The sequence below is a fragment of the Chaetomium globosum genome, genomic scaffold, assembly GCF_000143365.1.
Source record: "Chaetomium globosum CBS 148.51 scaffold_3 genomic scaffold, whole genome shotgun sequence".
NCBI classification, from domain to species: domain Eukaryota; kingdom Fungi; phylum Ascomycota; class Sordariomycetes; order Sordariales; family Chaetomiaceae; genus Chaetomium; species Chaetomium globosum.
In genome coordinates this window covers 489,598-514,582 of record NT_165978.1, presented here as the reverse complement: position 1 = coordinate 514,582, position 24,985 = coordinate 489,598, and the positions used below count along the sequence as shown (strand labels likewise).

Genomic DNA, 24,985 nt, shown 5'->3' with positions numbered 1-24,985 from the left:
TCAAATTTCTTGTCGATAACACTTTGCTGTGTACACATAGGTATGTACCCGACCCACGCTCGGCGTCGACAGGCCCCATCTCATCACGCTATCTGCCTCGGAGCCGAACCCCGTCTTCTAATGGGCAAAGCGGAAGTCCAACCTCTTCAGACCCTCATCCTTGGAGTTCACGGCGTAGTCTTCCTGTTCCTGCGGCGACATGGCATTCCATTTCCTATCCCGGACCCGATTGCGCCAGATATAAAATGCCTTGACCAGATAAAACAGCACGATATTAAAACACACTAGGCCCAAGAGGATCTTGTTACCGCGACGATAGAGCGGCTGATCGTCATCGCGGTAGATGTTGCTGGCAATGATATTGCCGCTCTGCACAAACATGTTGTATAGCGCCGCCGACACGGCGCGGGTGCGCACGGCGTTGCTGTTGCGCGCGTTCCACGCCACGAGGATAGCATGGCAGTACGGGTACGACAGCAGGCCGGTCAGGAGCGCGTAGCGTGTCCACGGCGAGGCGGTGGCCGGCAGCAGGACGAGGGCTAGCAGCCACGGGAAGATCCAAATGTTGGACGAGGACGAGACAATGGCCCGCTCGCCGAGTCGCTTGGAGACCCAGGTGATGATAAGGAGGTTGACGGCGAAGAGGAACTGCGACGGGATGGCGAGGAGGTTGGCCTCGAATACGGAGAAGCCAAGCTGCCGGAGGATGTAGGAGAGATAGGTGCCTGGCGGGGACGGCGGGATGTATGCGGTGAGGCCGATCAGGTACACCGGTGCCAGCTCCCAGTCCTTGATTGCCTTCCACAGAAGCGAGGGGCCGACGGCCTGCCGGTTGTTCATGTCGCCCTTGCTGGGGTCGTCGCGGAGCAGCCGGTTGACCATGATAGACTCCTCCCGGTCTGTGAACCACCCATCCTTGCCCCTGAACCAGCTTCGAGTCTGGCATGGGCCGGGGGGCATGAGTACCCAGGAAAAGAGGCCGGCAATGAGAGTGATGATGCCCTCGATTAGGAAGAGCCATTGCCATCCTGACCACCCCCTGACCCCGCGCATCTGAAGAATGCCGGCGGCAAGCAAAGAGCCGACAATGTTGACAGTGCTCAAGGCCGTCCAGAACCATGCAAGCCGTGTGGGCAACTCGCCCGATTTGTAGAAATACGTCAACCACAAAACGATGTCAGGGATAAAACCGCCCATAAGGAGACCCAAAAGGGCTTTGATAGCGTAGTAACCCGCTTTGTTGCTCAAAAAGGCCTGCGAGCCGGCCGTGATGGACCAGGCTGTCATGATGAAAGGGATCCAGCGATCAGCGCCCAGCTTCTTGCTGATCAGGCCGCTCGGCAGCTCGGCCGCAAGGAACGAGGCGAGGAAGATGGTTTGACCGTAGTTGAAGTCGTTGGTATTCATGCCTACACGTCACAGAAGTTAGTCAAGAGGCTGTTCCCCGAATATATGACGGGATGATGGTTGTACCAATTTCCGGCAGCATGTTGTCTGAAATGGCCCTGTTAATGTTGCGTCGATGGAGATCCAATGCGCAGAACATGATCCAAGCCCTGTTGGTTTGCATCATCAACTGTCAGTTTCCACCTCGCCTCAAACTCCCAACATCCTTGGGAACACAGAGACTGCAGTACGAACCAGAGCATGATTCTGAAATCGATTTTGCGGAGCAATTTCCGCTCCTCTTCGGCGGACCATGTGAAAGATGGGTCAAAACGGTGCCGGTTCTCGTACCCGGCCTTCTCGAAGACATCCCGCCAGTGAGAAGCCACGGCAGGATCCGAGAAGACGTGCTCGGTAGATGACCCATAACCTTCGGAATCGGTAAGGCTCTCCTGGGAAATGGACACGGAGGGCGGGGAGCCTTCTTTGCGGCTCGAGGCCCGATTGGAGGACTCGTCCTCCTTGGTGGTGACTGTCATGTCCCGGGGATCTGGGAGCGGGAGCGGGAGTGGTTAGGATGTGCAGCACGCCTGGGCTAAATCTGAGACAGTAATTACATCTCCGCGGAGGTGGCATTGCAGCTTTGGCCTCTTATATGGTGTCCTCTCGATGTGTGGGGAGGCTTGTTCAAAGCCATCAACAAGGGGACCAGGGGTGTTGATGTTGCCACCAAGACCAAGGCTTGCACCATTCTGATGGTACGCCAGCGAGGCCAGTCACCACCTCCCCGTAGGGCGTTATCAGTGGCGCAATACGGTTCCATCATTGCATCGCACGTTTCAACAAGACTCCCATGCGCATCTCGATAACGATCCCACGAAGCTTCAGCCCACTCGTCAATCCCCTTAGGTTTAACGTTGTCTAAGCACTCCACCACATCGCGATAACGACGGCAAGTCGGTCTTGACGTTCCCTGAGGCCAAGATACCGGAGTAAAAGTCGATAGTTTTTTGCCTTTTTTCATTCCTATTGTTTTCTTTTTTCTTTCGTTACTCTGTCGTTTCCTTTTCCCTTCTAACTACACTCTTTTTAAAGAAAAGCATTTGTACACTGATACGACAGGCCTACCTACCTGACCTACCAAGGTAAGATACCTACATGTATTAATGTCCTGTGGGGTTTATGGAGAACGAAAAAATGACGTGCTTAAGGGGGGCTGGGGGACAACGCGGACCCGGAAGGTGTTGGAATTATGTTCAATATTTACGACCGGGCGAGAAGAGAAGCCCAAATCCAATATGTGTGGAGAGATCCATTACAACAGGACACTTCGTAAAGTAAGAGAATAAGCTGGTATGTCTCCGTCGCTTGCTGCCGAGTTGGAAACTACCTAAAACTCTGCAATGAACTGTAACCACCCTCCTTGTACCAGACCAACCCCCGGCTATGACCGCGTCTTTTATTACTTATCACAGTATCCTTTGTGCCCTTCTTGTGCCCCCCCAATCCCAATCCAGAACCTGTGTTCTCTACTCACGTGCAGGCAACTCGACAGTGTTCCGAGTACCAGGCATCTCAGCCATCACTTCATCGCTGGTCATCTCATGGGGAGAGTTTGGCAGGCTGCGCTCGTGTGGTTTTGCCGGCAGCTCATGGCTCTTTTCCCAAGCCGCAGCTGCTGCTCTGCTCTGGCGTTGTCTCCTTTTCCGCTGCCACAAAAGGAAAGCCGCGACAGACACCGCCAACACGGCCAAGGTTATTGCCACGCAGATGGCCACGGTGGCGCCGATGGAGAGGCCCGAACTGGCGGCGGGTTTGGATCCAGAAGACGGCGGCGATGTCGCGGAGCTCGTAATGGAACTGGTAGCTGAGGCAGTGGGTGAGGCCGTCGTGAGGTCAGTCGCCTCATAGACCATTCTTATGCCGTAGGCGTAAATGACCTCCGGGGAGATGACTGTCTGCAATGCAGTATATGTTTCCGTGTTTGACCCAACCAGCGAGAGTGTCATCCCGCTGGCCGGCACGGTGGCGCGGCACTGAAACCAGTCCATCGTGTCGGAAGTTTCACTGCCCCCGACGCAGCGCATGTCAGGCATATTCTCGAGGGTTGGGCAGCTAAATCAGCATTAGTCACGGTCGGCTCATACATAGGCCGTGCTCCAGACGTATGGATACTACTAACCAGGTCACTGTAGTAACTGATTCAATCCCCCGTGAATCCTGGCAGGCCGTCCGGTAACCACTTGGGCATGCAATGCCCGGCGAGAAGAAAAAGCCCCCGGGGCCCGAAGTGTAGCTAGGCGGGAAGCATGTTCGGTCCGTAGCGAATCTCAAGTAGTCGGGAGGCCCCTCCACCGAAGTCAGACGGGTGCACTCGGGTGCAGGAGGCGTAAAGACTGTCGTGAGAGGGAGGAATGGGAACGACGTCACAGGCCGAGATGTGTCGGTGCTTCTTGGCGTAGAAGTCGTTGCCGACTAGGTCGATTCTTCAGGTGGTGGTGGAATGGATGTTGACGCTAAACGCGATGGCGCTGGTGTTGACGACGCTTGGCGATGGGATGGCGGCTTTGATGTTGATGCTGGAGGAGGCGGTGGAGGAGCTGATGTTGATGCCGGAGGAGGCGGTGGACGAGCGGATGTTGATGGCGGTGGGGGTGGTGACGTTGACTTCGACGGAGCTAGGCCAAGTGTAGCCGGATCTATTGTAGCATATGCCGGCGCCATATTGAAACTTTTTCCACCCCTTAAGCGGAAGGCATAGTACAATCAAGCAAGAGTCGACGAAGTCCTTCGAACACATCATGATCACGGCGGGGGAAGGGCCTCTGTTTAACAGTCAATGGGTTTCTTTACTTCATGGTTGATGATCGGCCCGGTTGGCGAATCTAACTGCTGTGTCACCCTACCGCCGTCCCTTCATAAATTGGAAAATGGAAAAGAGAATGGTAGATGAGTAGATAGCAAACCATTCGCCAATTAAGGGAGCACTAAGGCAATTTTGGGAAGTGTAGGAGCACAGTGAGCACTCAGCCCCGCTCAGGGGCTGTGTTCAGGAGTTGGGGGCGGAGTGGAAGGAAAACCACAAGGCTGAGGGGACGAATGAGGGTACCAGGGCGAGTGAACAAAATACCTAACATTGAAGAGGAAGGAAGTGAGAGACATAGTTCCGTAGTGCCTCTCGTCGTTTTCCATGACCTTAGTTGCAGGCAACGGCCCCGGAAATAGTGGACTGAATGAAGCAGGCGATGTCGCTGAACTCTGTGTCCGTCGCCCGGCCCGCTGAATGCTCGTATTTATAGCCACCAAATGCTTAGGACGACGCCGAAAGCAAGACAATGGCATCGGGCAAGTTTAGGTCGACTTTCTCGGCGCGCTGGGACAGAAGGAATCGGGTTTTCTCGGCAGTACTGTTGCGTTGACAGATAGCCCTGGGGGGCATGGCGCGTTACAGACTGGGCGCCTGTCTTTTTTTATCTGATCTATGGATACCTGGGTGTACAAATTGTATCAACTGCATCAGATGCTGCTAACGTAAACACCTATGACTCGAGAGTTTCTGGCAAACCTTGATTGGACAGGGCCAGCCGATATACGAAGACAGATCCATGTCGCTGGTACCTACAAGTAGCATCCCGTCTTATACATCCTCCTCCCGATCATCAGAGTCAGGGTACGGCTCATACTCTTCGTTGGAGAGATGCTCGAGAATCCTAGCCACCCCCTGCAAGTCCCCTTCCACGGTGCCGGCCTTGTCCCCATCGACCCATCCCTCAGTATAACCGCCGCCAAAGTCAATCAACCAAGCGTCATTGTTCTTGTCAATCATGACGTTCTCCGCTTTGGCATCGCCCCAGACAAGGTCCGCGCCATGAAGCTGCTCGACTGTCTCTTGAATCTGTCTCGCCCAACGCTGTCGCAAGGGGATGGGCGTGTGGAGCAGGCGGTCCTCGAACAAGAGCCCGCCATTTTCGCGGCGACGGTCAATGTACGTGAGCAGCAAGCCCAGGATTTGGCTATCCTCTTCTACCGCTACAACCCCGCGAAGACGAGCAATGCGTACGCCGTCCCGTGCTAAGGAAGACTTGAGGATCCGGAGGTGGGCTTCGAGCTCGTTTTCAAGCCCTAGATGGTCGCCTAGCGCGAAGGTCTTTAAGAAGCAAAGCGTCTTGTGGCCCGAATCGTCCAGCTCGACCAAAACCCGTGTCGGTGTCTCGGAGAGGGCGGAGTCGGGCTTCTCAAACGAGACTTCAATTTCAATGGGACGGAAGAACTTGACGTACTGCCCAAGTTGTTGGGCAAGCTCAGGCTCGATGTCGTTTAAGGGCGGAACCCAGCGGGTCTCCTCGTCTCTCATAAAGATAGGGAACGGCTTATCGTTTTCTACCTCAAGCCGACAGCGGTATTCTTCCGGGAAGAAGTATTCGGAAAGAAGTGGGCGAGCCTCCCCCGTTGCAATCTTTGCGGGGTCGAAAGACGGCGGGATATCGGGGGCAACTTGCAAGAAGACGGGCTCGAAAGCATTGATGAGCCAAGCGTGAAAGTCGTCCATCACGTCTTCCGGATGCTCGTCTTCATCTGTATCGCATTCCGACTCATCTCTGACAGCTGCGATGAACTTGCGATAACGAGACTCGATAGCTGGCGAATTGCAAATGTAGAAAGGCGACATTTCGACGTGGAACTCCCTGCCGTTGCAGCGGATGGATGTGATGCAGTCGTCGGGACCATCGTGGCCGAGACGATCGCTCATGGCCTTTGCCAGGATTCGGCCTGGTTTGGCAGACGGAGTAGATGCCATCATGGATGAGTCCATGTCAATATGTGCCGATGTTAGCAAATGCTAATAGTGTTCGTGACGGCGAGTGTTCGGCGAGAGATTGACACAAAGGGTGCGCGATCTGCGGCCAAAAAAAAATCGTAGAGAGGGGTTTGGACCTTTTGCAGCGTGAGGGAGCCAGCCAGTTGCTTGTTAAAGCTGTAATCAGCGCTCGCAGAAGTCCACTCAGGGGCTGACCTTTGTGCACAGAAATTGACCTTGGCATTTGGGGCATCAAGCGCTTGCTTAACAGCCTCCAAACCAAAACGACCGACGAAGCCCAGGGGGCCAAATCTGTTTGCCGTGCCTGCCGACAGGGCCAAAAAACAAGACGGCCCCCGAATTCTATTTTTAAAATGAGGCGAGGCGACCCATGGGCGGGACACCGTCACACAGACAGTCAGACTCTGAGACTCACAGTTAAGGGGCAACACGGTACCGATGTCACGAACACTACCACGCGCAGTGTTGGCCCAGCTGACTCCTGAGACATATTAGAGTCAACGAAACCGCTGTTGGGGGCGCAAAGTATATCAACCTTGGCCGCCACCTCCGTCCGCGCCTTGCCGAAACATCAGAACCATTCGGACGGCCCGTTCTGATGCCAACAAATTGTCTCACCGCGGTGAATCATGCTATGAGTGGTCCTGGTCGTGAGAATGCGAAGCCGGCATGGTGCAGGTGGTGTGGCCGGCCGGCAGCCTGGCTAGAAACAGTCGAGGTTGATACAACGCTGCCCCTGGCCGAGGCCGTAGCACAGCACTTCATCAACGGGCTTGCCAGGATATAAGAGCCGAGGATCAGTGCTGTCTCTCGGCTCTGCTCTGCAGCTCATCAACTCAACCAGACTGGCCATCTTGACTTCCGCGCTATTCACGGTCCCTATCGCCCGGCGAGACGTTGAACATCCATATCCGAGGCCCAGCTCGACAACTGTCGCCGCTTCGCCCAGCTCTTCCTACCAACGAACCTTACCACCGACACCCCAAACCGTAACCATGTGCCGCAAGTATCAGCGCATCGGACGGTGCGGACACGTCTACAGAGAGAGCTGGAGTCCCTCTGACCCCAGGGACTGCAGCACAGCACGGGCTCGAGCACGCCGAACCGGAAATGCAGCCAGACATTGCAGGCACTCCGACAGCGGTGGCCGTTCGACCCACGTCACAAGCGACAACACCCAAGTCTGCAACTCCACCACGTGCTACAGAGACTACATCCTCCGGACGAACGGCTGGACGTGCCACAAATGCGGTGGCCAGAACAGCGGCACCAGCAGGTCCTGTGTGCACAGCGACGTGGTCGACTATTCCTCCGGGTCGTCGTCGTCCGGCGGCGGCGGTTATGAGGTGTGCGGACATCACTCCTGCAGACAGTGCAAACCCATCCGCCGCCGCCGCTAAGTATGTTGGGGCTTTCGGTGGACGACGGCATGACAAGGGCTGGCTACCTATGTGTCGTGCTGCAGGATGGGTGAGGACGTTGATTGTTTTTGTTTAGAACTGATGGAATAGATATCTGAAAGGATGTACTAGCTAGCTGGTCTAGGCAGTAACAAGTGGTTATCTCAGGGCATTTTTAGTGGGTGATCCGCCGGATGACCCGCAGGTGACGGCTCCGCCCTGAAATAACAGTTTTACCATACCAGCGGGCGGCCGGATGACTGTCACCCAGGCCCAGGGCCCTGAGATACCAACAAATGTCATAGCTTTTAGGGTTGTGTTTTCGGTGCTCGCTTACGGTGATATGAAACGTCTGGGGTGCTTATGGCTGAAAGTGGGAGACGAAATGGAATTCTTTCTCAGAATCCGCCGGTACCTAGCAAGCCTTTCTTTTCGGATCTGGGAATTCTCGCCGTCCCCAACACGCCCAATACCACCCGTCTCGTGACCGTTGAATACTCTTAAAGACTACCTCGACTCGTGCAAGCCGGCTTACGTTTCCCTAACCCATGATGATCCGCAAAAAAAAAGGCAGAAAAAGGTAAGGACTTAAGCCGGGGAAGGAGAATGTACAGGCTTTGGGAAGAGAGGATACGCCAGCTGGAATAGCTGCGTTCCTGTGACGGAGTTGGGTAAAAGGGGAAGAATCTGGGGAGCCATTGATAGTACTTATCCTCTGTAACGATGTTGCTGCCCCATGCAAACCGGTCGCGCGGCAAGAACTACATACCCCACCTATGGCCAGTCCCGTCAGCTCTGCCGCGCCCCTTGATTAGGACGCATGGGAAATCATCAGGGTTAGGGTCACTGCATATGGTTGTTCGAAATCTAAATTTGGGCAAATTGGTCTCCCCGAACCATCATTTTCGGCAATAGCAATAAGACTCTTTGGTCTTCACCTCGTTGAATAAGCTTTCCAGTCTTGGCCCGCTATCGCCGTTGATTGGCCGAGGCTGAATTGATGGTTGCTGGCCATGACGTTTGCGATGACGTTTTGGGTAACAACTTCAAGTTTCAAGTTTCCAGCTTTGCGCCCATCGACTGAGCGCCACTGCGCTGCGGTGGGGGATCTTTCAGCGCTCCAGCTCAGCTGAGCTTGAAACTGCCTTGGGCACGCAACACAACACAAAATAAAATACACGCTCACGCCTGCGCATCGTGAAAATGAAAAGAATACTGCTCCTCGCATTTATCCATGGATTCAAGGCAAGTCGCGCTTGCGTGGTTGTGTTGTTGAATTCCCTACGGTTTACTGACTGTTTTGTGTTGCCGTTTTATCCAGGGGAGCGATTTCACCTTCGGCGACTTCCCAGCCCATCTCAAGGACACCGTCGCCAACAACTTGCCGGACCATGAGGTGGCCACTGCCGTCTACCCAAAATATGAAACCCGCGGAGAGCTGGCCCAAAGCACCGCCGCCTTTCTGGAATGGTATGTCTTATTCTCCCGAGCCAGTGGGATGTTACATGTATATATCCACCCGGTGCCGCACTCTGACGCACAAGGCAGGCTGAAAGAACAAGTGATGAACTTGCGTAAAGCGCACCTCGACAGCCCCTGGCCACCAAACGACCGAAAAGTCGGCGTCATCCTAGTCGCCCATTCCATGGGGTAGGCCCTCCTGCCCTTCCCACCCATCACCACCACCCCACCAAACCTGTGAGCACTAACCCCCTCAACAGCGGTTTCGTCGCCACCGACTGCCTCTTCCGCATCCTCGACGAGCACCGCCAAACCCCCCCACCCGACGGCGCAGCAGCACCCACGCCCATATTCCCGCTCATCCAAGGCATCCTCGCCTTCGACACGCCGCTCAACGGCCTCGCCCGTTCCATGTTCGTCTACGGCGCCTTCTCCAACTACCAAAAAGTCAGCCACGTCTTCAACATCATGACCGCCCTCTCGGCCGCCACCCCGGCCGCCCTCTCCCGCCTCGCCTCCAAACGCGCCCTGCGCTCCGCCACCAACCGCATCGCCAAATCCACCACCGCCACCCGCACCACCACCAGCCCCGCCTGGAAAGCCTGGCAGCTCATCGCCCTCCGCACCGGCACCGTCGGCGTGATCGCCGCGGGGGGCGTCGCCGCTTTCGCGCACCGCCGGCAGATCCTCGAGGGCGTGCGCAGCGTGCGCGCGCTAACCCGCGCCGACATCGTCCAGGGCTACCAGCAATCGGTGGGGGCGGTGGGGCAAGGGTTGGCCTATGTGAACCGGGGCAATGTCGGGCAGAGCTTTGCGTGGCTGGCGGATCATTTTACGTTTGTTGGTGCGCTGCTGAAGCAGAATGAATTGACCAGGCGGCTGGAGAGGTTGGCGGGGTTGAGGGGGGTGGGTGTGTGTGATGTGTACGCGTCGTTGGGGGAGAATGGGTATTGGAGTGGGGGGTATTTTGTTCTCGAGCGGACGTTCTGCGCGGTGCCGGGGAGGGGGGAGCCTGAGGGGAGGTTGTTTGTGAGGCATGTGGTGGAGGGGGCGAAGGATGAGATTGCGGCGCATGTGGGGTTGTTTAGGAAGGGGGATAATGGGGAGTATGAGCGGATGACGAATGATGCGGCCTAAGTTGGTGGTGGACTGGTTTAACGACGAGACGGAGTTGTACGACGATCCTAAGTTCCAGGAGTCGCTGCTGGCCGAACCGGAGGAGACGGAGGCGATTGCGAGCGCTGATACTGGCGAGGTTGCACAGGTTGAAGCGAGATGAGAAAGGCGAGACGACGCTGAGGGATGCTGGAAATGCAGCGACGACGAGGTCCCGGACGAGTCACCGATCGATATCGCCGCGGCAGCCTCACTTGTGCCGCTGCCCGACGAAATCGACGAACAACTCTCTGGGGATACTGGCGACGCCGGGGGGGATGGGAAAGTCGACCAGAAACGGGCCTACCTCCGCCATCTGTTTGGAGTGGCTCAGCAGACGGGGACCAGTTTACGATCTTACCTACCGTCGAAGCTGCCCACTGTCGAGATGCCCAAGGTGTCAATTCCCGCCGTCAACCTACCTAGCATGCCTGCCATGCCTAGTGTACCAAGTATGCCCGCCATGCCGAGCATGTTGATGCCCACGAGAATCAATCCGTTTTCTAAGGCACCGGCCACGGAGACGACGGCCACAGAGACAACGACTTCGGTGGGCTCAGCAGAAGCCGCAGAAGCCGCAGAAGCCGCGCCGACTGCTACAGCGAAGGTTGGCGCGGATGATGGGAAGTCAGGCGGGGAGGAGGCTGGCGCTGCCCGGTAGTTGTTTATTCCATTTAGACTACCAGGGTGCTGTGATGGGATCGACCTTATCGCCCCTTTATTCTTGCGATTTTATTCACATTTCGTTGCCTTGCTCTTTGTATCTGAGTTTGTAATCTAGGGTTCAGCACTTGAGACGCCAGGTAATACACGACTTGGGATACCCCATTGCGCATTAGCCAAACATTTGTTATCTCCCCTCGGCATCAAGATAGTAGCATGCACTAATGCTACTACTTTCTGTGCTACTTTACAGTTCGGTATCGCTTTCTGGCAAGCGCGCTTTCGCCAGTGGGCTATGGCAGCTCCCAAGCGGCGGAGACAGCGCCATGTGGAAATGATGGACGGCAAACGTTGTTGTGAATCGCGGGGTGATTGGACGGCCCGCGGCCGCTCCCGCTCAAAAGCTCCCGATCAGGAAGGTTGGGAATAGTGTCGTCCATTGGCTTGCGGGGTTGCGACCCGCACGTGTCGGATTCAGGGGGTTTCATGCCCCTGACAAGAAAGGGAGGCCCAGGTCCCCCACAATCTTTCTCCGACGTGGTCGTGTCTCGCACATCCACTGGACATTGGGAGGTTTGGGTTCTAAGAAGCTCACCGAGCATCGGTAACATCGCTCCGGCATTGGCTGAGGGCGGCACTTGGAGGCGCCGGACACCTTGGGTGGGGGCTGGGCAGTTCGGAGTTTGACGGTTGTGCATGCTGGATGGGAAGCTGAGATTGGAAGATCGGCGCGGAGACAAGCGCGTCGACGCCTTCCATTTATGGCAGTCTTACCGGGGTCGCGGGCTGGTTGTTACCGCCTGTCGGAGGATGCCGCCGTCTAGGATCCAACGGATCACTATTTATGGCCACGTCCTGCTCCTAGAGAAGTAGTAGTTGACTCCGTAGTCTAGACAAAAGCTCTTTGGCAATCCAGCAGACAAGATGAAGTCGTACATTCTTGGTTCCCTTCTGGCTGTGGCGGTCTCCGCCATTCCCATGCCAGCTCCGACTCCGGTAAGCCATTGCGAATAACGCGTCTCCAATGCTGGCATTGTCGATAACTCATTTGTGATGATAGCCGGGAATCCCTTCGGCTTCGACGGCCAAGAGCCAGCTGGCTGCTCTCACTGTCAAGGCCTCGTATGACGACGGCGCCTACAGCCGCGAGAAGTTCCCTCACTGGCAAACGGCTAGCGGCACCTGCAACACCAGGTATGAGCTCTCTCTTTCTCCTTTCTCCTCGAAGCTACTCTGTCGTTTCGGAACTAACACACCACACAGGGAGTACGTCCTCAAGCGTGACGGCAGCAACGTCGTCACCAACGACGCCTGCACCGCTACCTCAGGCACCTGGTTCTCTCCCTACGACGGCGCCACCTGGACAGCCGCCTCCGACGTCGACATTGACCACATGGTCCCTCTCAAGAACGCCTGGATTGTAAGCCCACCCCCCACCCCTCCGTCCCAACGATTATACTCACCCCCCACCCCAAATAGTCCGGCGCCAACAGCTGGTCAACCGCCAAGCGCACGCAGTTCGCCAACGACATCGACATCCCGCAGCTGTGGGCGGTGACGGACAACGTCAACCAGGCCAAGAGCGACCAGTCGCCCGACAAGTGGAAGCCGCCCCTCAGCTCCTTCTACTGCACCTACTCCAAGAGCTGGGTCAACGTCAAGTACTCGTACGGCCTGAGCATCACGTCGGCCGAGAAGTCGGCGCTGACGAGCATGCTGAACTCGTGCTGAGTTTCTGTTGGGGGGCGGCTTTCTTTGGGGGTGAGGGGGGCTTGGCTAGGTCGTCTTCAACACGGGTGGGAACTTGAAGAAGCTGTTGGTGGCTAACCCAACGGGGGAATTCGTGAGCGGATGTAAGGGCGGAGGAGGGGGCTGTGCGTCAAGTCAATTTGTGGAAGGAATAGTGAGGAAGGACCGGACTTTGTATATAGGGGAATGCGGTAGTAAATACGACTAAATGGCAGGAAAATACCTCGCCGACAAATACCCTGAAGCTGAATCTCGTGGGTGGTGATCAATGCCTGCCCTTGGAAAGAGAGAGAAGCGAGCATCGTGAGCCTTTGATAGCCAGACACATAATAAAGGGTGTAGAAGGGAGGCGCCCGCCTATGAGGTTTATGCGGAGGTAACGAACGCGCTGCTTTTGGGCTTGCGCCCAAGCCTGGGTACATACGCGAGGGGTGGTATCAGCCCGGCCTTTTCCCCTTAGCCTTCTTCGACCGCAGAATTTCCGCAAGGATACTCTCGTAATCTGGGTAGACAATTCCCTGTAGCTCCATGTTCTTAGCCCTCTTCAACTTGGATTTCATCTCCGCCCCGATGGCCCCGGGATTGTTCCCTGCCGCGACGGCCTTCCAGTACTCGTACTCAGGATGAAAATTCTTGTCTCGTGGATCGTGCCATTCCCGGAGGAGCACGTCCTTGAAGTCGGCCTGGGCAAAGTCGATGAAGAAAGGCTTATGTGTGCGTTTATCCACAATCACGTTGCGAGGCGCGCAGTCCCCCATGAGGACACCGGTTGCGTCGAGAGTATGGGCCAGGTTGACCGCCGATTGTACTATGGCGGGCCACTTCTTGGGGTCACTCGGTGCCAACGGCGAAGTGCCCAGGTCTGCAAGGCTATATCCAGAGATGCGTTCGACGAGGACTCCCTTCAGTTCGAAGTATTTGCTCATCTCGGACGGAAGTTTGGGCACTGGGACGATGACGCGCACATGGGCCAGCATTCGCGGGATGGATTCGCCTTGCAGGTGGCTCAGACGGTCATAGGCTTCGGTTTTCGGCGTTGACTATTGCTCACATTTTGCCCAGAGCGCCGCTTCGTACTCGGCCTGGCAGTCAGGCCCAGCGTCGTCAAGAAGTGCCAGGGCTGTGAGGAGCTGGAGTCTTCTTCGACCTTCTCGCCAGCTCGCGGAGAAATGGCGTTATTTTCTTCGCTTTCACAAAGGATTGGAAAGCAGCTTCGACCGCTGCCGTGTGAGGTACGTGTTTTCCAAGGCATTCTCGGAGGTCTCTGCCGAGCCGGCAGTCGTAGACTTTTAGGACTGCCCGCAGCTCAGCGCCGGTCTCGGTCCGCACCATGACGTCCATGACTGGGGACATGGTGACGGAGTAGACGGCGAGGTTGGTTACCGTGGCAGGTCGGTTAGTCGGCAGACTGCAGAAACTCTTCAGAACATGGAGCTGCAGCGGCGTGCTGTATGGCCCTGGGTTAGGCCGCGCGGTGCTGCCGGGCCTGGGCGCGGTGCCGCCGGGTCTGGACATAGTGGTGAGTGATGGTTAATGCAACGGAAACATCCAAAAAAAAAAAAAAAAAAAATCGGGATGACAAAGGTCCAATCAATCTCAAATGATAGTAAGAAGGCTTGGAACACCGGAGCCAAGGATGATTGCATTTACTGACATTTCCAAATCGTCCATGGCGGTGGCAGGCTGGGACGGTATGAGATATAATATAGTTAAAACGAGAGCAGCAATGTGCCCTGAAATTCAGCTACCCAACGTGCGTCCTTAGTAGCCGTTTCTCGTCGAGAAGATGAGTGAGTGAGATACCGTGATGGTGGTCGCAGAACGGTTGAACTTACGAGCGAATTACGTGATCAATGTGCCGTCGTCTTATCACAGATGGGGAATCATGAGATGTGCCACGCATACCATTTCCACACTGGGAAGATGACTGTACCCGCGGCGTGTGCCGGTTGCGATGTCGAAGAGCCTCAGAACCCACAATGGGTGAGAAGTGAAGCGGCACAGCTACGCGAGGTTATTTTAGGACAAACCATGTCTTTATTTTGACGGTGCAAGACTCGACATGCTTTGTAATTCGCCGCCACAAATCATCAAGCTGGCGGCGATTGGTTGAAGCGCCTCTCCCCCTGTCCCCGCCAGGCCGGCCCCCTGAGACACTCACGCTGTGAGGCCAGCCAGCGCGGTTACAAGTTTCGATTCCAAGTTCACTGGCACAGCTGGCGGGACTCTCAGCCCTACCAGTTTGAACTTGGCCTTGCCACATCCTTACATGTTTTTGTGCTCGTACTTTCTTAGTCGCACGTGTCACATTCACAATTTCACACTCTAACAACCCAGGCTGGCTTGCAAAAACTGACCCCAGACCGCGAAAGACGGCCGAGAGGCTGAAAATATACGAAGGTCTAGCGGCACCTTGTGACATGCTAGCTGAATGAACTGTCCTCTGATATTTAGTTCTGCTCGTAACAATAAGCAAAGTCCATGGTCACTAAACCGAGAGAGGTTTCAGACCCTCTTTGTCTCCTTTCTGGCGGCCAAGAAAGATCATGGAGGCGTAGATCGAAGGCCCCGGGGCCGGCTCAGGGGTTCCTCGTACTGGACTCGTAGACTGAAGATTCATCCAGCAAAAGTGCAATGGTTTACGAGATGAAGGAGAGGCCTTGACACGATCAGAAGTAAAAAGCACTTGACGATGCCTCGCCATCAACAGACTTTCCAACTCATCACAACACAACTCATCCAGCACTACTACAACCTTCTACTCTACCATCTCTCGCAGGCCGAGATCTTAGACAACACCTTTCTACTTCCACTACCTCCCTCTACACAACTCCAACCTACCCAGGTCATTCCCCCACCTGCTTCTTTGATCCGGTAACCCCAGCCAATCCGCCATCATGTCGTCGTTTAGCACGTACCCGCTGGACAAGCGCACCCGGCAGGACATGATAGTCTACCTGGAGAATGCCAACCCAGACCAGCTCAGCGCGACCGCATGGGGCCAAACCACCTGGCAGGCCGCGCACGGCGAAGGCCGATCGGCCTCATCGACCACCTTTCATATCGGGCTCCGGTATGCCCAAGGGCACTACTGGACTTGCATCCTCACTAGGGTCCGGCGCCAGGAGGTGGCCCTGGAGGGTACCATCATCGATTGGGGTACCACGGCGCCCAACCTGCCGGGGGTCCTCCGGGAGTACCAGCGGCTGTATCTCAGGGCGCGCGCGCCTGCTAGTGAGAACCCCCAGAGGGATCCAAGCGACAACAACGGCGGCGGTTCCGGCGGCGGCGGCGGTGGTGGTGGCAACGATAACGGCCCCGCCTGGGAGAAGAAGGTCTACAAGGACGCCTACGGTGGATACTTCTACATGGACGAGGACGACAACTACTGCGCCTGCGACGCGCAGGGCACCCAGGTGAAGACGACGACCCTGAAGGGCCGCACCACCAACCCTCACAACATCCTGTTGGTGTTTGTAAACTCGCAGAGACAGAACTACTACCTCCACAAGGGCCAGCGCGTCCCCTGCCAAGTGCAGCAGGACCCGTCGACCCACCGCCCCTTCATCCTCGACGACAAGCAGAAGAAGCGCAACGTCCAGGTCTATGGCCCGATGCCTAGGTGGAAGGCGGCCCGCGCCCAGGCCCCGGCCCAGCAGCAGCCCTCGGGCAAGATATCCTCGTCCAAGGCCCCGTCGTCCAAGGCCCCGGCCGCGTCGGCCAAGGTTCCTACTCGGAAGCCTCTCCAGACTGTCCAGTTCATGGTTGATCCCGCCAGCGGAAGGAAGTATTACATTGGCGCCGACGGAAAGACTCACTGGGCTTGAGTAGCGGTATGGCATTGTGGCTTTGGAGAGGGATAGAGTGTCGCTGGGATGGTTGAGGATGGGTTGGGGGACTCGGGGAGCTGGAGCTGGCTCTCTTGGATAGTGCTGGCCGCTGATGTATGCACATTTAAGATAGAATAAACCATGCTGGCTCATGTACCCTCATGAGGCTGGCTTCTCGCATATTTGTTGTCATCGATGTGTTCTTGGATACGCTTAATGTCAGCAACCACCTCGCTAGCGCTGAAGTAGGTCCTGGTCATAGTCCAGCATTTCCGTATCACCTCCCCCAGCATCATTTCATTTGTGGTCGGATATCGGTTTGACCCAAACAAAGCCTCTACATCCTCTTCGGTCTTGTCTTCAAAGGGTCGGCGAGTGGTTTCGACTTCGTAGAGCAACGATCTCAAGGCGAAAAGCTCCTACTGCACGGTGGGTTCCATGGTGGACAGGCTCAGGTGCGCAGAATGAACACTTGGCACGACTGTGGAAGCAGAGCCGTCGAGAGAAGAGCTCGCAAAATCGGAAAGCTTTGCATTCTCCTTACGGTCATGCAAGACGTTGTAAGTGCCGATGTTGACTTGTTTGACGTCGAGTTCTTCAGCCGTCTGCAAGGCCCATGTTGTCACTTGCTGCATCGTCGGCCGTTGTTGTAATTTCCGCATTTCAAGTAGGCGATGGCGAAGGGTGTGATGGAGTCGTTCGAGAATGATAGTGTCTTGCTGTGACCCGAGGAAGGCCGTTATGCGGGGATGGTTTCCCAAGAGCGCGTAAATGCGACGTTCCACGCGGAGCTGTTCCTTGGAGGACTCATCGTTGGAGAACGGCCGTTTGATAACGGATCGGTCGGAAACGAAGAAGATGGCTCCTGATAATCCACAGGTCCAGGGAGTCCCAGCAAGGCTGGCGGGTATTGAGGGTACATCCAAGTCAATGTCAATGGATGGATGGATGGAATTTATTTCGCCCGGAGGCACTGGGCCTATAGGGCCTTAGCACGCTAGCTACATCCGGATCAGATCGTTTTGCGTTTAACTCGTACAAGCCCCCTACTTCTTCCCTCTTTCTCGCTGCACCATTTATCAATGTCAATGTCAGTGTCAAGAAGAGAGGGAAATGCACAGACCGCATTAGAGCCTCGTGATGCGACCCACATTTCTTGGCTGGCAAGTAACAATCCAATACACAGACACATAGACGGACCCCAAGTTTGAAGATCAAATGTCCATCAAACCTCGCCTCGACGGAAGGAAACGAGACCCGAAGCTACCTAAACTCTCGCTAAACCGCTCTTACTGTTATATTATTATTCTCCTTCTTTTCTTTCTTTTCTCCGATCTTTGGACCTTTCTTTTTTTTTTTCTTTTTGCCTAGGTAGGTAGTAAGTGACATCAAACCACAGAACGGTACTACCAAGCAGTGTGGTCCAGATCAACCCGTTTTGTGTGAACAGCCATTGGCCCCAAGTTTCTTCCCTCCTAAGGTAGGTACCTATCTTGAGATCAAAGATTAGAGAGTTACCCAGTGACTGCTTTAAATGGTATAACTATGGCAATATGTCGACTCCGTTTGGCTGCTGACATTTCATGTGATTTCTGGGGTTCACTGTTCTCGACTTGAGCTTCTGTCGCTCTCGACACGTTACTAACCCATACCCCCTGTCTCACTCGATATCAACAACCCATGCCATCACTTATTTGAGCTAGCTAAGTTGGATAATGCTGGCCATTGATGTTTGCATTGAATGGGGATAGAATAAACCATGCTGCCTCATGTACCATCATGTCCCTGGCTTCTCATATATGAACATGACTCCCCGACTGCCTAATTTCTGCATTGTTCTGCGGTCACTGGCGGCGCGTGTCTGTTTCACTCGAGCTTCCATACCCCCAATTCCCACTAGCCTCCCTGGAGCGCGCCAGACCTGTCGGTTATCCAAGACCAGCTTCCTCATTTCCAACCGTACCATCACTAAAAGCCCGCCTTCTAACGATGGACCATCCCAGTAACAACCCCGGATACAACGCCGCACCTACGAACGCCTAGAGAACGACCCTCTCATCACCGCCTTCCTCAGCTCGCACCAAGAGACCATCATCCTCGAACGACTGCACCACACCCCCCCTTTACCTCGGCTTCCTCGAATCACAACTTTGTTTCTTACTCCTTCATATCGTCCATAGATATGGTCCCCCTGCCGTCCCTGTAGATATGGTGAATCGCGGGACGGCCATCCACTGGTGTAATGCGAACACGAAGGATAGGTTCCTTGTCATCCGGATTGAACTCTGACAGGTGCACAGGGCTGCTCACATCGCTTCGATACCTGTGAAATAATGAGTTCCTCTGCAATCTCCCGGGCTGAGAAGGAGGGGAGTGGGCCCTACAGGATCTCTATCTCCTTAATTGGGCCGACCTTCTGTATGTGCTGTCAGCAAATGTACAAGAGAGGCCCCAATCGCTTATGAGGCTTTGGAAACGTAGGATGGTAATGACGAAACTGTATTCTAGATAGACTTAACAGATGTAACGGTCCCAGGAGTATATTGCAACTATTTGGTGACGACTCTACGAGTACACTAAGCTTGAAGAAGAAAAGGAAAGATGAGAGAGTCTGGCAGCTCGTGGGGCTGCTTTATGATCGCGAGTGCGGTGGCCCGAGCGCATTGCTCGAATGTTCGGTGCGCTGTGGGGCAACTGGGAATAGCTTCATCCAGGGGTTCGGTGGACCGTGCTTGTACGTGAGCTGGCCGAGGGTTACCGAGGCCCACCTCGGGTACAGCCCGTTACAACAGAGACAGCCCCACGAGCAGCATAAATCTTAGATGCGTCAGGTCAGGGCGGAGCAAGTTTCTCCAGGGGATAGCTAGTCCATTTCACCGATTGACGGGCTGAACTGAAGAATCTCCAAAACGCCATCGAGTATTTCTAAGGATAGTAAAAGCAAATAGTGTGTGACAGAGAGGAACCATGGTAGAGACAGAAATTGGCTGGCAGCAGGCAGTCCAAAGCTGAATTATGTACACAGGAGTAGTCAAAGCAAATACAAAGCTGGCTGCGGTGACATAGAATACTTTGAAGCATGCAGTCTAAGAAGATAGAGTTCAAAGGATATGCATGCCATCGTTCAAAGAGGTACATTGTAGTCGGTGAGGTAGGGGAAGATATTCCCAACCTTCCCCTTGTGCCCGCCCCCTTGACACGGCCTCAAACCACCAACCTGATAATAGTGCACCTGATATTGGCAGTACGCTCAACGTCTCACCCAGCATGTAACTCAACTGAAGACCATCGCCTCGTGGTTATGCAGTTATGTGTATAGGCTGTAAGCACACGTTGAATCTGATGTACATTTTGGCGGAGCGCACCTGGCTTATCACGGGACTCTTCATGATGCAATTCGGCATTTACTGCCATTGGAGTCAAAAATAAGTGTCTGGAATTGGTATCCTCGGCTACACCACACATATTCAATAACAACATTGATCGGGTACCACCTGTGAAGTTGTATGTCAGCACCAAAGGAGATGGCCATATGAAACATGCCTAGTAATATCTGTTATGGCGCGAGTGTGCGTGGAGTTCCCTGCTTTACATCGTGCTGTTCCTGCATGTGTAATGAAGCATGTAACTAATCCTGGGTTGATTACTTGTGTCAGCTAGCCTAGATGAACACTGTTTTGTTTATTATTGATCTTAGACACAGCACCACCGTCCCAACTCCCAAACGTGCCCTGCCATTTTCCCAATTTTCCTCACTGTTGTTGACTTTGCTATTTCTTTCAATCATTTCGACTTCCTTTACCGCTCTCGACGTTCACCAGCCTTGTTCAATACCAACAAGCCATGGCCTCACTTCGCTGGGCCACGAGCTTATGCCGTCGGGCTCCATTAGCTCCTCGGTCATTCTCGAATCTTCGCTACGACTTGATCCCCAACACCGCTAAAATCGATGAAGAGACACTCCCTGATTACCGCCCGGAAACGATTTACCCGTGTTTGCCCGCTCAAGCTTCATGGGTTCCTACGTGAACCATGAACGCAGTGTTTATCAGCGCATCAGCGAAGGGCCGCCATCCCACCCCGGTCGACGTTGTGTACGGCAGTTGCTCGACACCTTTCAATCAGAAGGTCCGGATGGCGAATACCAGTGCCTCGTCCACCTCCCTCTTTTTGAGACTCTTTTGACCTTCCTCGCTCGGAATCCCGCTGTGGGAAGACTCCCCAAGTTGATGCTCGCAGTGGTTATGCATCGTCTTTTCCTGGCTCTGGACTACCTCCATAATGGATGTGGCATCATTCATGCGGGCAATTCTATTGCCACCCGATTGTTATTCTATGCCAGCATAATTGCTGACAGAAAGACACCATCCAGATGTCAGGCTAGACAACATCATGTTTGAATGTAACGACAAGTCGGCCCTCATGAGGTTCGAACAAGCCGAGCTAGACGACCCTAGCCCACGAAAGGAAGTGAACGGACGGGTGATTCATATTACTCGCATGGTGGATCTCGACACTAGCGCCATGGGGTGGCCAATATTATGTGACTTCGGGTCTGCTGTTTTTGCAGACAAACTGCAGGACAGTTACGCCCAACCACGCCAATATCGGGCCCCCGAAGTTATTCTTAAAGTCCCGTGGGGCCCCAAGATCGACATTTGGAACGTCGGGTGCTTGGTAGCCATGCCGACCTTCTATTACTTGTCAGGTTTTCCTTGCTAACGCAAAACCAGATATGGGATATGTTCGAAGGCCGCAATCTATTCGATGGAATTGACCGGAAAGATGGTGTTTATCGAGGAAGGGCTCACCTTGCTGAGATGATTACCCTGCTGGGGCCACCACCGGCCGGATTTATCAACCGCGGTAACCATGAGAACAAGTTCTTTTCTGAATCAGGTGAGCAACCATTCACTTATGGGCCTAAAGAATCCTAGTATAGTCCCAGTCGCTTTGCTAACCTCACCGGAATAGTTAAAGGCCAATGGATCGCAGACACTGAACCCTTGCCCCCCAAGACACTGGAGTATCTGGAGACATCATTGGAGGGCGCGGACAAACAGCTGCTTTTACAGCTTATGAGGAAGATGTTGCAGTGGGCGCTGGAAGATCGCAAGACGGCGAAGGAGCTGGCGAAGGATCCGTGGATCATAAAGCATGGATTGGATTGCGTATGAACTTGCGCGAGCCCGATGAAGGTAATTTGTGGAGGATTATGAAGCGATCTGTGTAGGACTATGATATAATGGAGCACCGTCTCCCGAGTCTCTAAGAACTGCGTGCCCGGGAACTACCTTGACACTTACTGGTATCTCCCGTGGGGGGACTTGCCTAGTTGCTTTTCGTCCGAGGCATCTCTTGTCCATCCTTGGATCCTTATCTCATTGTTACAACTCTAGAAAATACAATCAACTCACTTCCAGTCCGTCGAAATTGGGGTCTGCAATTGCAATCACGGCCCTGGAAAGGTTTTTTACACTACCATCATTGCCACCACCTCTGGTTGGAGCGAAAATGCCTGTGTTCGTGACGGGCATGCCCTAGCTAAGGTTCCGCTAGAAACTCCGTTTGGGAGGTAAATATGACTTGGCCATGGCTTGCGCGCGAATCACGAGAGATCTCCAAAACAAAGTTGGAGAGCCTCGTTCCGAGGGACAAGACGAATTCAACCGCCGTGAAGGTTTGGGCTACCATTGGTGCGCTTGACCCGCCTGGTTAAAATGCAACATAACCACTGGGATCTGCGACTACTTTCTTCCATTCTACGCAAATATTGCGCCAATGGCGAGGATGCAAGGATTACTGCGTCGGCTATGGATAGCAGGGCGGAGGTTTACCGGCACCAACCAGGCCGCCGGTAGTGCTACCCAAGCCAGATATATAAGTCAGGTATCCCTTGGCTAGTTAGGGTTCCTGATTTATCACGCCAACAACGGTTCTGGGATCAACCCGGGGAACTGCGGACAAGTCTAGCACTAACAACAAGTGTGTCCTAGTCTGGGATCAACAGACACCTCAACATGGTCGCAGCCAAGATGGGGGGGGCTTCTCCCGCTCCTCGCACTCTTCACCGGCAGCGTGTCTGCTGCTGCCGTGTACACGACTCTCCAGTCCCGCGCCACGACCTTCAACAACCCCGTGCTCTGGGAGGACTACCCCGACCTGGACGTCTTCCGTGTGGGATCGGTCTTCTACTACTCCTCCTCCACCTTTGCCTACTCCCCCGGCGCCCCGGTCCTCAAGTCGTACGACCTCGTGAACTGGACCCCCGTCACGCACTCCGTCCCCACCCTCAACTTCGGCAACCAATACAACCTCACCAGCGGCACCCCCGGCGCCTACGTCAAGGGCATCTGGGCGTCCACCCTCCGCTACCGCAAATCCAACGACAAATTCTACTGGTACGGCTGCATCGGCTTCGGCAAGACCTACATCTGGACCAGCTCAGGCACCAACGCAGGCGCCAACGACGGCGAGGTCGACGCCTCCAAATGGAACTGGGAGTCCCACCCGCCCATCAACACCTGCTACTACGACAGCGGGCTGCTGATCGACGACGACGACACCATGTACGTGGCATACGGCAACCCCAACATCGAAGTCGCCCAGCTGTCGTCCGACGGGCTCAGCCAGGTGCGCACGCAGCGCGCCTACACCCCGCCCAGCGGCACCACGATCGAGGGCGCCCGCATGTACAAGGCCAAGGGCGCCTACTACATCCTCGTCACCCGCCCCGCCGACGCCGAGTACGTGCTGAAGTCGACGTCGGGGCCCTTTGGGCCCTACACCCAACGCACGCTGGTGTCGCGGATTAAGGGTCCGTTGTCGAATGCGGGGTTCTCGCATCAGGGCGGCATGGTGGAGGCGCCGGATGGGACGTGGTATTATGTGGCGTTTATGGATGCGTATCCTGGCGGGCGGATCCCCGTGGTGGCGCCGTTGAAGTGGACGAGTGATGGCTGGCCGGAGCTGGTGACCGATTCGCAGGGCAACTGGGGGACGAGCTACCCTATTCCGGTGCAGACCAGCAAGACGGTGCCAGGAAGTGCTGGGTTGGATGAGTTCAAAGGTGGGAAGTTGAGCCATCACTGGGAGTGGAACCATAACCCAGATACGGGCAAGTTTTCGCTTGGGGACAGCGGGCTGGTGCTGAAGACGGCGACCGTGACGGATGATTTGTTTGGCGCGAGGAACACGCTGACGCGGCGGATTGCTGGGCCCAAGTCGAGCGGCACGTTTAGGTTGGATGTCAGCAAGATGCAGGACGGGGACAGGGCCGGCGCAGTGCTGTTCCGGGACCGGGCTGGGTACATTGGTGTGTGGAAGCCAGGGCAATGAGGCGCGCATTGTGCTTGTCGACGACCTGCGGTTGGCTGAGGGCTCTTGGACGACCGCGTCAAAGGGCAAGACGGCAGCGACGGGCCCGACTGTCAGCAACACGTCGGATGTTTGGTTTAGGATCGAGGCCCGATATCACGCCTGCGTTTGGAACCAGCACGGAGAGGACCACGACATTTTCCTACAGCTTGGACGGGGAGCAAGACTTTTGTCAAGCTTGGGTCTGGCTTCAAGATGAGCAACGCGTGGAACTATTTCACGGGGTACAGGTTCGGTGTCTTCAACTTTGCTACCAAGGCCGTTGGAGGCGAGGTTACTGTTAAGAGCTTTCAGATGCAAGCCATCTAGGGGAGTAATTTCATGTAGGAGAATAAAAGTTACAGTTTCTCGGACTTTCCAGAGCGCAAATCGAAGTGTTGCTGGTGGTTGATCCGGGTGCTGATCTCGAATCAAGCAGAGGCGTTGCGATGGGTATGTGCCGATCTGCCAAGATACACTGTACCAAAGGGGTCTAATACAAAGTCAACTACCAAATGGTAGCGGGATAAGAGTGGTTTGTTCGTTCCTGAGCAGTGTTTCGTACTAGCGATGTGATTCGTGGGGCGAGATCACTTGACGCCGTTAGGGTGGTGCCACCTCCTCATACTGACCACATGATGACGAGACGAAGAGGGGTCGACTCCTGGATCGCCACGTCGTGACACACAGGATGGCCAGGTTGGGGTATATATTGGTGGATTGCCATTGGCATTGAGGAGAATGAAGGGGACTGTCACCAACTTCTTCCCATCTTTATAGTGAGATGTTTTGAGCATTCATTGCTTCACCCCCCACAACTGTTCTGTTTTGCCGGTCGCCCCTTACGACCTCAAGAGATTCTCCAAAGAACGGACGTTGACACGACACATCCAGCGGTTCCATAGCATGGCCCCCGATTAATATTCGACCCGCAGCTTGGAAACAAGTTAAGGATGGCGAGCAGCAACTGACTTATCCAACCCAGGGCGTCAAGCGAAGCAACGATCTGATCCGGACCGCGAGCGACATCATGTCCTCCGGTAAGTTTCAGCGTGGTCGCTAACCTGGCTGACAAGCAGGGTGCAGTGACGTTCAAACGGTAAGCCGCGCAGGCCTGCTCCGAAGTGATTGATTCTCGTCGCCATGGCGTACCACCCACACTCCGC

At 54.9% G+C, this 24,985-nt stretch overlaps 11 protein-coding genes across 11 annotated transcripts; 6 read left to right on the top strand and 5 right to left on the bottom strand.

The window, feature by feature from the left end:
- Positions 1-117: 117 nt before the first annotated feature.
- Positions 118-1,925, bottom strand: CHGG_05442 (uncharacterized protein; the record flags this gene model as incomplete). Its single annotated transcript, XM_001221536.1, has 3 exons — positions 118-1,409; positions 1,474-1,556; positions 1,642-1,925. The coding sequence occupies 3 exons, from the start codon at positions 1,923-1,925 to the stop codon at positions 118-120; spliced, it is 1,659 nt and encodes a 552-aa protein (XP_001221537.1).
- A 990-nt stretch (positions 1,926-2,915) lies between these two features.
- Positions 2,916-3,437, bottom strand: CHGG_05441 (uncharacterized protein; the record flags this gene model as incomplete). Its single annotated transcript, XM_001221535.1, has 1 exon — positions 2,916-3,437. The coding sequence occupies one exon, from the start codon at positions 3,435-3,437 to the stop codon at positions 2,916-2,918; it is 522 nt and encodes a 173-aa protein (XP_001221536.1).
- Positions 3,438-3,874: 437 nt separating this feature from the next.
- CHGG_05440 (uncharacterized protein) lies at positions 3,875-4,186 on the bottom strand (the record flags this gene model as incomplete). The annotated part of the gene is made up of 1 exon (XM_001221534.1): positions 3,875-4,186. One exon carries the CDS (start codon positions 4,184-4,186, stop codon positions 3,875-3,877), a length of 312 nt encoding a protein of 103 aa, XP_001221535.1.
- Positions 4,187-5,023: 837 nt separating this feature from the next.
- Positions 5,024-6,184, bottom strand: CHGG_05439 (uncharacterized protein; the record flags this gene model as incomplete). Its single annotated transcript, XM_001221533.1, has 1 exon — positions 5,024-6,184. The coding sequence occupies one exon, from the start codon at positions 6,182-6,184 to the stop codon at positions 5,024-5,026; it is 1,161 nt and encodes a 386-aa protein (XP_001221534.1).
- A 1,016-nt stretch (positions 6,185-7,200) lies between these two features.
- Positions 7,201-7,679, top strand: CHGG_05438 (uncharacterized protein; the record flags this gene model as incomplete). Its single annotated transcript, XM_001221532.1, has 2 exons — positions 7,201-7,551; positions 7,671-7,679. 2 exons carry the CDS (start codon positions 7,201-7,203, stop codon positions 7,677-7,679), a joined length of 360 nt encoding a protein of 119 aa, XP_001221533.1.
- A 1,490-nt stretch (positions 7,680-9,169) lies between these two features.
- On the top strand, positions 9,170-11,222 carry CHGG_05437 (uncharacterized protein; the record flags this gene model as incomplete). The annotated part of the gene is made up of 4 exons (XM_001221531.1): positions 9,170-9,255; positions 9,327-10,172; positions 10,384-10,878; positions 11,138-11,222. The coding sequence occupies 4 exons, from the start codon at positions 9,170-9,172 to the stop codon at positions 11,220-11,222; spliced, it is 1,512 nt and encodes a 503-aa protein (XP_001221532.1).
- A 586-nt stretch (positions 11,223-11,808) lies between these two features.
- On the top strand, positions 11,809-12,615 carry CHGG_05436 (uncharacterized protein; the record flags this gene model as incomplete). Its single annotated transcript, XM_001221530.1, has 4 exons — positions 11,809-11,880; positions 11,945-12,078; positions 12,148-12,304; positions 12,364-12,615. 4 exons carry the CDS (start codon positions 11,809-11,811, stop codon positions 12,613-12,615), a joined length of 615 nt encoding a protein of 204 aa, XP_001221531.1.
- A 455-nt stretch (positions 12,616-13,070) lies between these two features.
- Positions 13,071-13,986, bottom strand: CHGG_05435 (uncharacterized protein; the record flags this gene model as incomplete). The annotated part of the gene is made up of 2 exons (XM_001221529.1): positions 13,071-13,638; positions 13,781-13,986. The coding sequence occupies 2 exons, from the start codon at positions 13,984-13,986 to the stop codon at positions 13,071-13,073; spliced, it is 774 nt and encodes a 257-aa protein (XP_001221530.1).
- Positions 13,987-15,530: 1,544 nt separating this feature from the next.
- Positions 15,531-16,460, top strand: CHGG_05434 (uncharacterized protein; the record flags this gene model as incomplete). The annotated part of the gene is made up of 1 exon (XM_001221528.1): positions 15,531-16,460. The coding sequence occupies one exon, from the start codon at positions 15,531-15,533 to the stop codon at positions 16,458-16,460; it is 930 nt and encodes a 309-aa protein (XP_001221529.1).
- Positions 16,461-20,855: 4,395 nt separating this feature from the next.
- Positions 20,856-21,640, top strand: CHGG_05433 (uncharacterized protein; the record flags this gene model as incomplete). Its single annotated transcript, XM_001221527.1, has 4 exons — positions 20,856-20,966; positions 21,045-21,140; positions 21,197-21,362; positions 21,438-21,640. The coding sequence occupies 4 exons, from the start codon at positions 20,856-20,858 to the stop codon at positions 21,638-21,640; spliced, it is 576 nt and encodes a 191-aa protein (XP_001221528.1).
- Positions 21,641-22,483: 843 nt separating this feature from the next.
- Positions 22,484-24,149, top strand: CHGG_05432 (uncharacterized protein; the record flags this gene model as incomplete). Its single annotated transcript, XM_001221526.1, has 3 exons — positions 22,484-22,486; positions 22,575-23,778; positions 23,989-24,149. 3 exons carry the CDS (start codon positions 22,484-22,486, stop codon positions 24,147-24,149), a joined length of 1,368 nt encoding a protein of 455 aa, XP_001221527.1.
- Between the last annotated feature and the right edge of the window lie 836 nt (positions 24,150-24,985).